This window comes from Anomaloglossus baeobatrachus, chromosome 9 (assembly GCF_048569485.1).
Source record: "Anomaloglossus baeobatrachus isolate aAnoBae1 chromosome 9, aAnoBae1.hap1, whole genome shotgun sequence".
Classification (NCBI taxonomy): Eukaryota; Metazoa; Chordata; class Amphibia; order Anura; family Aromobatidae; genus Anomaloglossus; species Anomaloglossus baeobatrachus.
In genome coordinates, this window is record NC_134361.1 from 199,518,762 (window position 1) to 199,531,635 (window position 12,874).

General features: G+C 48.8%; 2 protein-coding genes across 2 annotated transcripts in view; one reads left to right on the forward strand and one right to left on the reverse strand.

The window, feature by feature from the left end:
• The first annotated feature begins 1,161 nt into the window (after positions 1 to 1,161).
• Positions 1,162 to 9,823, forward strand: SLC31A2 (solute carrier family 31 member 2). Its single transcript, XM_075324225.1, has 4 exons — positions 1,162 to 1,238; positions 5,270 to 5,336; positions 7,891 to 8,128; positions 8,210 to 9,823. The coding sequence occupies exons 1-4, from the start codon at positions 1,233 to 1,235 to the stop codon at positions 8,394 to 8,396; spliced, it is 498 nt and encodes a 165-aa protein (XP_075180340.1). The 5' UTR covers positions 1,162 to 1,232; the 3' UTR covers positions 8,397 to 9,823.
• NIBAN2 (niban apoptosis regulator 2) overlaps positions 9,792 to 12,874 on the reverse strand; it is a 77,892-nt gene continuing 74,809 nt past the window's right edge. Inside the window, exons 14-15 of the mRNA XM_075324224.1 lie at positions 12,444 to 12,555; positions 9,792 to 12,352 (exon numbers count right to left, since the gene is read on the reverse strand). Coding sequence (XP_075180339.1) covers positions 11,361 to 12,352; positions 12,444 to 12,555 — 1,104 coding nt within the window. The 3' untranslated portion in view covers positions 9,792 to 11,360. The remainder of the gene's footprint in view (positions 12,353 to 12,443; positions 12,556 to 12,874) is intronic.

The following is a 12,874-nucleotide window of genomic DNA, read 5'->3' on the forward strand; positions in this document are numbered from 1 at the left end:
CATGGGACTGCTGCCTATGCTGGGGGGGGGCTATAGCTCTGCTACATGGGACTGCTGCCTATGCTGGGTAGTGTGGGGGGCAGCTCTGCTACATGGGACTGCTGCTTATGCTGGGTAGTGTGGGGGGGGCAGCTCTGCTCCATGGGACTGCTGTCTATGCCGGGTAGTGGGGGGGGGGAGACAATAGCTCTGCTACATGGGACTGCTGCCTATGCTGGGTAGTGGGGGGGCAGTTCTGCTACATGGGACTGCTGCCTATGCTGGGGGGGGGGGGCTATAGCTCTGCTACATGGGACTGCTGCCTATGCTGGGTAGTGGGGGGGCAGCTCTGCTACATGGGACTGCTGCTTATGCTGGGTAGTGGGGGGGGCAGTTCTACTACATGGGACTGCTGCCTATGCTGGGGGAGGAGGCTATAGCTCTGCTACATGGGACTGCTGCCTATGCTGGGTAGTGGGGGCAGCTCTGCTACATGGGACTGCTGCTTATGCTGGGTAGTGTGGGGGGGGCGGGGCAGCTCTGCTACATGGGACTGCTGCCTATGCTGGGTAGTGGGGGGGGAGAGACAACAGCTCTGCTACATGGGACTGCTGCCTATGCTAGGTAGTGGGGGGGAAGCTCTGCTACATGGGACTGCTGCCTATGCTAGGTAGTGGGGGAGGCAGTGCTGTGCTGCTACATGCGACTGCTGTCCATACTGGAAAGTGAGGGGGGACGACCGCTCTGCTACATGGGACTGCTGCCTCCACAGCTGTTCATCTCTTTTATGGAGTTTCCTGTATTTTGGCGGCTCTACTGCTTCAGGTTTCTTAGAAGCCACCTACGGTATTTTATCATAACTGTCTGCTATACAGTACACTGCCTCCGGGCTGCACAGACCGGCAGGATTCGTCTGACCTGGCGGGTGTGGTATTTGTGTCATGGAAAACCCTGCCGTTATACAGCAAAAGGCGGACTAATAACGCTTACACCATCGCACCGTGTAACTAGCACCGTCATATGGCGGAAATGTAGAGGAAACTGGTAATTCTTGAAGCAGCAGCTCCCGACAACGACACTAGCGACCCCGCCCAGCAGCGCGGAGTATATATAGTCACATGACTGCTAAGGCAACGCCCTTTCCAATTTTGCAACCCGCCCCTTTCCCATCATGCGCCGCGCCCGGTCAGCTGATTTCAGAAAACTCCAAATGCACGTCGGTGTCGCTGCTGCTGGTTCGTGCACCCGGTGCCATGCAGGTACGTGACCCCGTCCTGCCCGGGCAACAACCCCTGATATGGCACTTCATAACCTGTAGCTCAGTAAGGGTTGCGGGACTACAACTCCCAGCATGACTTGCAAGTGCAGTGCAGCCATTAACTCATTCCCCGAAAGAAAAATAAAATCTGCCGGTGTACCTGTAGTAACCAATCACAGTGCAGCTTTGAATTTTATGGAGAGTCTGAAGGAATGAAAGCTGCGCTGTGATTGGTTGCTATGAGCTATAAGGTGAGAAGTAGTAGAAAGTGATGGAGGAGGCTCCTGTGGAGTTTCCTTCCCTGGAGACTGTGATTACAGCATTGATGATATTAATGTGGCTGCAAAACTGATCAGCACCGCTGCCACTGGTCGTGTTATTTTATGGAGTGGACATATTTATGTGTCTGATGTCCATGGACTTCATGGAGGAAATTAAAATAACCCTCAATACAAACCTATTATCTGTGTGCCACCTCCAGGTGTCCGGACCACTGCAAGGTTGGTTCTGTTATCAATTCTCATCTCTGTGCCTGTATTATGTACAGGAAGGCAGCACTGTCAGTGCCCGTATTATGCACAGGAAGGCAGCACTGTCAGTGCCGTATTATGCACAGGAAGGCAGCACTGTCAGTGCCCGTATTATGCACAGGAAGGCAGCACTGTCAGTGCCCGTATTATGCACAGGAAGGCAGCACTGTCAGTGCCCGTATTATGTACAGGAAGGCAGAACTGTCAGTGCCCGTATTATGCACAGGAAGGCAGCACTGTCAGTGCCGTATTATGCACAGGAAGGCAGCACTGTCAGTGCCCGTATTATGCACAGGAAGGCAGCACTGTCAGTGCCGTATTATGCACAGGAAGGCAGAACTGTCAGTGCCCGTATTATGCACAGGAAGGCAGAACTGTCAGTGCCCGTATTATGCACAGGAAGGCAGAACTGTCAGTGCCCGTATTATGCACAGGAAGGCAGCACTGTCAGTGCCGTATTATGCACAGGAAGGCAGCACTGTCAGTGCCCGTATTATGCACAGGAAGGCAGAACTGTCAGTGCCGTATTATGCACAGGAAGGCAGAACTGTCAGTGCCCGTATTATGCACAGGAAGGCAGAACTGTCAGTGCCGTATTATGCACAGGAAGGCAGCACTGCCTGTGCTTGTATTATGTACAGGAAGGCAGCACTGCCTGTGCTTGTATTATGTACAGGAAGGCAGAACTGTCAGTGCCGTATTATGCACAGGAAGGCAGAACTGTCAGTGCCCGTATTATGCACAGGAAGGCAGCACTGCCTGTGCTTGTATTATGTACAGGAAGGCAGCACTGCCTGTGCTTGTATTATGTACAGGAAGGCAGCACTGCCTGTGCTTGTATTATGTACAGGAAGGCAGAACTGTCAGTGCCGTATTATGCACAGGAAGGCAGCACTGCCTGTGCTTGTATTATGTACAGGAAGACAGCACTGCCTGTGCTTGTATTATGTACAGGAAGGCAAAACTGTCAGTGCCGTATTATGCACAGGAAGGCAGAACTGTCAGTGCCGTATTATGCACAGGAAGGCAGAACTGTCAGTGCTGTATTATGTACAGGAAGGCAGCACTGTCAGTGCCCGTATTATGCACAGGAAGGCAGCACTGCCTGTGCTTGTATTATGTACAGGAAGGCAGCACTGTCAGTGCCCGTATTATGCACAGGAAGGCAGCACTGCCTGTGCTTGTATTATGTACAGGAAGGCAGCACTGTCTGTGCTTGTATTATGCACAGGAAGGCAGCACTGTCTGTGCCAACGTTATTTACAGAAAGGCAGCACTGCCTGTGCCTCTTATTTGCAGGAAGGCAGCACTATCTGTGCTTGTATTATTTACAGGAAGGCAGCACTGCCTGTGTCTCTTATTTACAGGAAGGCAGCACTGCCTGTGTCTCTTATTTACAGGAAGGCAGCACTGCCTGTGTCTCTTATTTACAGGAAGGCAGCACTGCTTGTGTCTCTTATTTACAGGAAGGCAGCACTATCTGTGCTTGTATTCTTTACAGGAAGGCAGCACTGTCTGTGCCTCTTATGTACAGGAAGGCAGCACTGTTTGTGCTTGTATTATGTACAGTAAGGCAGCACTGCCTGTGCCTGTATTATGTACAGGAAGGCAGCACTGCCTGTGCCTATATTATTTAAAAACAGAGTGGGGGATGTAGTACTATCTGTGCCTGTAATCCTGTGCTGCTTGCTGGGTGAGCTTTGTGTTTCCCCGGTGCCTTGTGCCCCACTCCCCGCTCCTCCCATTACTGTAGATATGGAGGAATGCCCGGTTTCCTTTGTGTTTCCCAGTTTAGTGCCAGGAATCATTTTGCAGCTGCTGTTTATGAGGTTACACATCTCTGATGAGCCGCACCGCGCTGCGCTGGGAGGTCTGTACAGTAATGCGCTGTCAGTCAGAGGTTACAACAGTGGTGTCACCGAGGTTCAGTGGACTATTCCCCAGTGCTGACAAATAACCGCACAGTCGGACACTGCCGAGCTCCTCCACCGCCCCCGGCTGATTCTACCATACCTGCTGCAGACACCAAGGGCAACTCTGGGTGTCTATTCATATTTTTTGTTTTATTCTGTAAGGTTTTTGGGGTTTTTTTTCCATACAGTGTGTCCACCCATATCCTGTCCACTGCCATTAACTTGAGAATGGCGGCAGCTATAGGCATAGAAGGGGTGTCTAGGTATAGTAAAGTAGCCATGCGCTACGCAATGAAACCACCTATAGCGCCACCTGGTGGAAAACAACAGAGTTAGCATTTTTATCTCGAAAATGAAACGAGATAGAGAAAAAGTGAATTACAAAGTTGTAGGGCATAATCAATTCAATACGAATCGACACCTTGCATACAGGAATGCTATGATATGAAACCCATGACCCCCCCCCCCCCCCCCCCCCAAAAAAACATTGAATGCTGGTCACGCATATGGCGCTCCTTTAACTTTGATGCTCTTGGTGGCCCCCGTCAGCTGCAATGCACATCTGGACTCTGCGCAGCATACTGTATCTTGCTGCACGTTGTGCAATATGGCAGGTGACACGTTTGCACAAGCATCTGTGATACGTCGTCGTAGGTCCTGCAATGTTGGTGGAGGGGTCGCATACACCTGCTGTTTGATGTGACCTCACAGAAAGTCCAATGGGGTCAGGTCAGGTGAGCGTAGAGGCCACTCCACACAGCCACCATACCCAATGACTTGTAGGAAGGTCTCCATGAGGTATCACTTCATATCCGCAGCCTTGTGAGTTTTACACGTTCTTATCATAGCATTTCTGTATGCAAGGTGTTGATTCGTATTGAATTGATGATGCCCTGCAACTTTGTAATTCACTTTTTTTCTCTATCTCGTTCCGTTTTCGAGATAAAAATGCTAACTCCGTTGTTTTCCACCAGGTGGCGCTATAGGTGGTTTCATTGCGTAGCGCATGGCTACTTTACTATACCTAGACACCACTTCTATGCCTATAACTGCCGCCGTTCTCAAGTTAATGGCGGTGGACAGGATATGGGTGGACACACTGTATAATCATATTCCGCAGCCCTTATAGACATAATCAGCACCACAATGGCAGCCTGGCATAATTCCAGAGAATGCCCTGCTGGGGCAAGGACGTCTGCTGGAGGTGGTTGTGGCACAGTCCCTTGAACACAAGGAACAGTTGTGCCGATATTCACCATCTGACACACACAGACTCCATGACCGTCCCTCTATCCTTTGCAAAAGTCAGAACGCAGGCACCGAACCATTAGTGGAGAATAGTGTCTTCTAATGAAGTCAACACCCCCCCCCCCCCGTCTATTTGTGTATTATAAGGGGGTGGGGGGGTCCGACCCTTTGATTCCATGTGAGCACTTTTCTGTCTCCCACAATCACTCTATTTGTACATTATTAATGTAGAGTCTGCATGGCCGATCATTTGTGGTTGTGTTCACCCGGTGCAGATACATATGGAGCTTCAGCCGGTGGTTCATGTATTTTCTCATTTTTTTTCCTCTTTCTTTCCTCAGATGCATTTTATTTTTTCGGACAATGTGACCCTGTTGTTTGACTTCTGGACAGTCCAGACCTTGGCAGGTAGGAGGAGATGTGATCAAATCTGCAAACCTTGTTTGTTTGTGATGTTTGGTGGTCAATCAGTGGAATGCTCCTTCTGGAACCGACAGTACCAATATACATCGGCTCCTGAAGAAGCATGCTAGCTCCGAAACGCGTAGAACTAGAAGAATAAAATCTGCTGATTATATCGATTGCTCTCCTGAATCCATTCTCTTATTCCACTGATTGACAGCTTACCTCGTGGGGCTGCAGCAGCCGTTTCGTTACACCAACAAGCGCACTACACAAGTTGCGACTTGCACAGCTCACCCACGTGATCGAGTCCCTGCACCTCCTCATACTGGTTTCAACCAGGATATGGCGCCAGTTTTGTGCCTTTTTTTTTTTTCTTTTCAGCCTCATCAATGTGACTTTGCATGGATGATTGTGCTCTTTGCACCCAAGTGACTGATATGCAACTTCCTCGCGTCTTCAGTGAGTCAAAGGGGCTAAGGATGTGCAGGAAGTAGAGATGAGTAGATTCGCAGAAAACCAAAATGGCGGGTTCCTGCTAATTTTTTATTTTTATTTTTTTATTCCATTCTGGTCCAGAATCCAGTACTCCTAAGTCTATGGGAACCAGAATCCGGGGATTAAAATTGTTGGTGGAAGGGATGGGGGATAGAAGCGCAAGTGGTGCACTCACCCATGCTCCGTGTTATGGTCGCAAGCTGCCTCCGGGTCGCGCATTCACTTCCGGGGCTGCGTGCGTGTAGATCGTGCACTAAAAAGAAAGGTAGATGCTAGAATGTACAGGCTCCTTCCAGGTATGATGTAATTTATCACATGATAGGGGGCGTGTTCACAAGCGCAGCTCATCCTAAGCTGCAATTTGATGTCTCCTCCTCTGCTCTTCCTGAGCACTCCTGGTTCATGAAGCAGGTAGCCCAGGATGAGCTCTGTCAGCCATGTGTCCACCTTCGCTCATCCTGACCCGTTCTGGTTCATGATTGATGAAGCAGGAGGCTCAAAATGAGCTGCGCCAGCCGTGTCTCCTTCTCTGCTTATCCTGAGCCCTCCTAGTTCATGAAGGAGCAGGCTCAGGATGAGCTGTGCCCACGATTTCTTCTCCTCTGCTCGTCCTGAGCCCTCCTGGTTCATGATTCTGACCTGTAGACAGAGCAGGCTGGGGGTGCGTCTAAATGCAACCAATTGCACGCGCTTGTGGGCGGGGAAAGCAGTGAATATTCAATGAGGGTTAATTGTTGGCTCCGGAAGGGAAAGCGTGACCTGGAAGGAGTGTGGCACCATGACGGAGGTTCAGGGACTACACCGCGTCTGCTGCTAACCCCTATCCCTTCTACCCACATTTTTAATCTCCGGATTCTGGGTCCCATACCGGATTCCGGACCGGATGCAGGGTTTTTTTTTTGTTTTTTTTTTAAATTCAGCAGGGACCAGCCAGTCCCGGTTTTTTGCGAGTTCGACCAGCTCTAGCCACAACCCTTACGGAAATTATTCTGTTAGCAAGGATTTTTTTATGTAAATATTCTGAAAAGACCTAATATTAAAACTGGCAGACCCGCCCAGTCCCCCTGGTTTCGAATTCTGAAGTATTGTGCACACCTTTTTGTTCTGGGGTTTTGAGAACACAGGCATGACTGACACTGACTCATTTTTGGGTGAAGGCGGAGACACCAAAAATACAAAATACTTCTGCAAATCCACGTCAGACGTCACTCAGGGCCGAAGTCTTATGATTACAAGAATCACTTCCTTTTTCTTTTTCTGTGAATTTGCCCTTCGATAATTGTATTGCTCGGTTCGGCCGGGCTCTGATAATTGGCTCGGTTCGGCCGGGCTCTGATGGTGCCTCGGTTCGGCCGGGCTCTGATGGTGCCTCGGTTCGGCCGGGCTCTGATGGTGCCTCGGTTCGGCCGGGCTCTGATGGTTGGCTCGGTTCGGCCGGGCTCTGATGGTTGGCTCGGTTCGGCCGGGCTCTGATGGTTGGCTCGGTTCGGCCGGGCTCTGATGGTTGGCTCGGTTCGGCCGGGCTCTGATGGTGCCTCGGTTCGGCCGGGCTCTGATGGTGCCTCGGTTCGGCCGGGCTCTGATGGTTGGCTCGGTTCGGCCGGGCTCTGATGGTTGGCTCGGTTCGGCCGGGCTCTGATGGTTGCCTCGGTTCGGCCGGGCTCTGATGGTTGCCTCGGTTCGGCCGGGCTCTGATGGTTGCCTCGGTTCGGCCGGGCTCTGATGGTTGGCTCGGTTCGGCCGGGCTCTGATGGTTGGCTCGGTTCGGCCGGGCTCTGATGGTGCCTCGGTTCGGCCGGGCTCTGATGGTTGATCGGAGCCGATCAAAATCTTAGACCACAATAGCAGGATCTGGTTCGGTAGAGGCCTGAGACGTTCCAGGGTATGGAGTGAAGGCCTCGTAAGGCAAAAACAAAAATGTAGACTGTATTTGGATAGGGAGAGGGAGCTCATTTAGGTAAAATATCCGCCCGAGGGTCGGCCTTGTGACTTGGCCCCCCCGTGACACTTTGGCAGCCGCACCGGTTTTCCCGCTGTGATAGATTGTGTTTTCTTCCTCCAGGTCTCGTCCTCTCCTTCATGGTTGTTCTGCTCCTCACTGTTCTCTATGAGCTTTCGAAGGTGTGGAAATCAAACCTCCTCACCCAGGTCATCCAGACGCTGCCGGTGACCCCGGATTCTGCACTTTGCCCCCCACTCATCTCTGACACGGAGAGCTCTGACTCCCTGCTCACCCCCGATCCTTTGTTTCCTGGGGAGACCCCTACTCCTCCAGTGCGGTTTGTTTCTTCTACCTGCCGGTAAGTTATGGTCATATTCTCTTATTTTTCTGTTGCTTTCTTTTGTCCGCAGCCCTCGCTGACCGCTCTTTCTACTCACAGGTGGTGGCTCTTGCACTCTTTCCTCGCCCTCCTCCACACCGCCCAGGTTTTCCTTGGATACTCCTTGATGTTATGCGTCATGACCTACAATGCCGCCATCTTTATAGCCGTTATTCTCGGCTCTGCCCTTGGATACTACGTGGCGTTTCCTTTTCTTAGTAAATACCCAAAACCTCACAGTTTATAGAGGACTGGGAAGAAGAAGAAACAAAAACAAAAAAAAAAACAAGTCTTCCAGACATGGCAGCCAGAGCGGCTATGGATAATGCTTCCTCCAGATACTACCTATGGATCTCAGCTTCTACAGTGTCCTACACTCCTCAGAAAAGTGGTCACGCCTCGGCAGTAACCAGTATAACCAGTTAACGTGACGCTCACAGCTTTCTCTGCACAACCCACAGCTCTAATTGCAGGGGTGCAATATATCGGTTTGGTGGCCTTCCATTTTTTAGCTTACTCCTTGCTGAGCTAGACGTACAATAATGTACGTTTTTAATGATGCAATAGGTGAAAAATTAAGACTTTTGCCATTTTTTTTAAGTTTTCTGCAAGTACAGAAATTTTCTTACCCTTTTTGATCATGGGTCTCCTTGGGAAGCAAAAGGGAATTATTTATTCGGAGCCATTGCAAAAGTTTTTGTGTTATTTTGCATTTTGATGCAAAGGTTTTCTGGCCTTCCGGTTTGCTCTCGCTTGGTTTTTTTTTTCCAGCCTTTTTTATTTTGTGCAGCAAAATAAAAAAAAATGCTGCGTTTTACTGTACCAGCAAAATAAATGAGATTTTCAATAATCTCATTTACACGCTGTCTTTTTTTAGCTACTTGGTGTTTTTTTTTTAATCCACAGCAAACATTTTTTTAGGGTTTTTTTGCAGTTTTTTTTTCTTCTCCCATTCAAATGAATGGGAATAAAAAAATAAATAAACACATAAAATAGTATGTGAACATACCCTTAAAGGGTTATATGGAATATATATAGTGGCTCGTGCAAGGAGAAAGATCTGGGTATTAAAGTAGCATTGCAAAGAAAATGTAAAAAGTAATTCGCCCATTGCTGCCGATTTTGGAGTTTGTAGCATTTTTAGTATATGCTCCTCTACTTTTTTTGCACAGTAAAGTGTATGGGCAAATTTGTAGCACAATCCCTTGCAGAAATTAGGCAGATTTGTCTAATGGGAACAACAGGATTGATTTTCCGAAATCAGTCCTTATATCCTCTATCATCATTGGGTCCAAGGTGGCCATGTACAGACTGTTGGCCTAACCCTTCGTTATCGGTGGGTTTGGCTGACGCTCGTGTATGGAGGGGGCTTCAGGATAAACAAGTACAGAAGTTGCGTACCCCATTGTGCATGCAGAGCTTCTCAATATCATATCCAAGGTTAACACAGACACAATGTGCAGAGTCGCCTTTCCTCTTCTGACTACAATGCTTCTCGGACGCAATGTCCCGGTATTTCTCCGGCTTTGGTTGATGGTTATTTACTTTACACTGGACTAAAATGTGTGCGTCTCTTTCTCAGGATAAGGGGTCTCATCCCCATCCATAAAGCTATACAGAAAATGTTTCTTACACCTCTGAATTTCTTATAATAAAGTTTTTATTTATTAATAATTAGAAGCTTTTTTTGTGTTTGTTTCTTCTTTAAAACATTTAAAAGTTTTAATAAAATATAACAAGAGAAAAAGAAAATCCGCAGGTGTGGATCGAGATTAAAAAAGGCACTGCTCGGCTTAAAACATCGACGTGCAAGGAGCGAGATTGCTCCCACCGTTTGTCGGCTGGTCGGGAGTCCTTACTTCTGTCATTTCATGGAATGTTAGGTGAGTATGTCCTCAATAAAGCTTATCTGACTGCTTACCTGTGCATAGGTTAGAAAGCTGACCTGTGCATAGGTTAGAAAGGTGACCTGTGCATAGGTTAGAAAGGTGACCTGTGCATAGGTTAGAAAGCTGACCTGTGCAAAGGTTAGAAAGCTGACCTGTGCAAAGGTTAGAAAGCTGACCTGTGCAAAGGTTAGAAAGCTGACCTGTGCAAAGGTTAGGATGCTTACCTGTGCATAAGTTAGGATGCTTACCTGTGCATAGGTTAGGATGCTTACCTGTGCATAGGTTAGGATGCTTACCTGTGCATAGGTTAGGATGCTTACCTGTGCATAGGTTAGGATGCTTACCTGTGCATAGGTTAGGATGCTTACCTGTGCATAGGTTAGGAAGCTTACCTGTGCATAGGTTAGGAAGCTTACCTGTGCATAGGTTAGGAAGCTTACCTGTGCATAGGTTAGGAAGCTTACCTGTGCATAGGTTAGGACTGGTCTTCCATGGCCAGTTCACGAACCAGGTTTTACTTGCCACAGGCCAACATGAATAAGCGGGGGTATGAAGGTAGGTAAGAGTGACTTCTAGAACATCATATAACCGGAAGGTTAAAGTTGGTGCGAATCGATATACAGGACCTAATCCACCAGCCAGGGAAGTGATCCCAAACCTGCCGGCAGCCCTGGTTTTGCTTTTGATTAGCTATCCTGGCACGACATCATGTGTTCTCAGGACTCCCGACAAGCAGGCAACTGGACCGGGTCCTGCAACTCAATTCACCCCAACTTTACGGAGTGTAAAAAAAAAAAAAGTTGGGGGTGCAAAATTATTACATGTGATAAATGTGACTCATCTGGTGTCAAATCACTCTTGCATCCTCTGATCCTTCCACAAGGGGGAGACACTGAAGGCGGATGCTTGGGTTAGTGTTTATACAAGTGGTCCCGGCAAGAGAACGTGTCTATAGGAGGTGGCAGTAATGGACGTGTGGAAGAGGCGACAACTAGGTAAAAAAACAAAAAAAAAACAAACGTGAAGCTCTAGAACTGTGATCTGCGTCAGCTCAAAGGGAAAGTGAGATTTAGTGGCGGCCTTGGGGGATCTGGCGAGTATACAGCAGCAGTGTAATCATAGGGTGCATTGAGGTGTGCTTGTGAACATTAAAAACACTGAAAATGGGGGGGAAAAAAAAAAATCAGTCCTGGCATAGCGGAGAATAGCAGAGCCAAAAAGCATTTAAATAAGTAGTTTTGTGCCGAAAAGGAAGGAGCTCGGCGTCGCTTTTGTCCTCCATAGAAGTTCATTGTACAACCTCAGTCCAATATTACTGGTACTCAGAATTGGGTGATGGCCTCACCACCCTTCCGTGGAGCAGGTACAGGGATTTCTCTGTACCCTTCACCATCCTCTTCCTCCTCACTTAGGGGCGACTGGAATCCGCTATCGTCAGGAGTGGAATGTACTATATGGCTCACCGGCGACTGCGTTTGGCATTCGTCTGTAGGGGTGACGAGGGAAGAGGTCTCCTCCTGCGGGGACTGGGGATGGGTTATTCCTTGTACTGTACGGTCTTCTGCTTCCATCTCCTCGTGTTCTGGAACGGCCCCATCTATTACTAGTTCCAGGGGAGGAGCCATGCTATCGTGAATTGCAAATTTCTCCTCCTGAGCTATATGGTCATTGTGCGCTGGGGCAGAGTGATCACCTTCATCCTCTAAGACGTCCGTTACGTGGTGGTTTTCTGGAGCAGCCTCTACATTGTGCACAGCTGGTGTGTTGTATTGTGGTGGTATCTCCTCTGCATGACTGTGATCCGGCGTATCTTCATAGTGCTCATGTAGTTTGACATGCATTTCCGGCTGGGGCTCGGCGCACCTTTCCGGCTGGGGCTCGGCGCACCTTTCCGGCTGGGGCTCGGCCGGCGGCACCTGCTCCGTGTGCGGCTGGATCACATGCGTCACCTCTTCTTCGGGCTCAGATTGCTCGGCAATGTCCTTTACCGGAACTTCAATATCGAATTGTTTGACGAGCATGTTACGGATGGTGTGCACGTCGCTGGACCCCGGCTCCTCTGGGATGTCTTCGTTGGTTGGCACTTCTTGGCACGATTCTAAGTATTCTGGTACTTCATCATCTTGAATAATAGAGACCACCTGGCGAGCCCTGGCATGCCGATTTCCAGACACTTCAGTACTATTGGCATATTCATTAGTCCAGTTGATAGGAGGCCCCTCGCCAAGGAGATGAAGATTGGGGTCACTGTTGTGCATCACCATACTATCCCGGTACAGGTTGTGCTTACGCTGAGTGGCAGCATCCTTCACAGCTGGAGAAAGATGAAAAACACGTATTTTACAAAGTGAAGGATATCCCATCCTCACCAATACAGCATATCCCCATCTGTGCTCCATCCATACCTTGTACAATATCTCTCATTACAGTCTGTAGGACAACTTCTTCATAGATATTCTCCAGCAGCACAAACCGGGACAGCTCCTCAAATATAAGCTCCTGGTAACGGGGTAATTCCTGGAGAGGACACAAAACACAGCCATAAAGCTTAAAATGCAACAAGTCCTATATGAGCAGCTTATGTAACGGCAGGCGCTTGTTTTCTAGGCTTATCTCTGGGAGAACAAGTCTGAAACTTACATGCCCAATCAACATCTCGCCCAGATTATCAGTCAGCCAGCGTCCCCATCCACAATAGATCGTTGGCCTAACCTCTCGATATCGGTGGGTTTAGCTGACATGGATCTAAGGTGTATGGGGGACCTTAAGTGTGGAACGCTGGTGGCAGGTGTCAAACATTCATCATCCCTCATAATCATCTAAATGAACGCTCTTT

Coding starts and splice junctions, on each gene's coding strand:
- SLC31A2 (XM_075324225.1), top strand. Junction 5,337..7,890: donor GACAGTCCAGACCTTGGCAG/GTAGGAGGAGAT, acceptor TTCTTCCTCCAG/GTCTCGTCCTCTCCTTCATG. Junction 8,129..8,209: donor TTTGTTTCTTCTACCTGCCG/GTAAGTTATGGT, acceptor TTCTACTCACAG/GTGGTGGCTCTTGCACTCTT.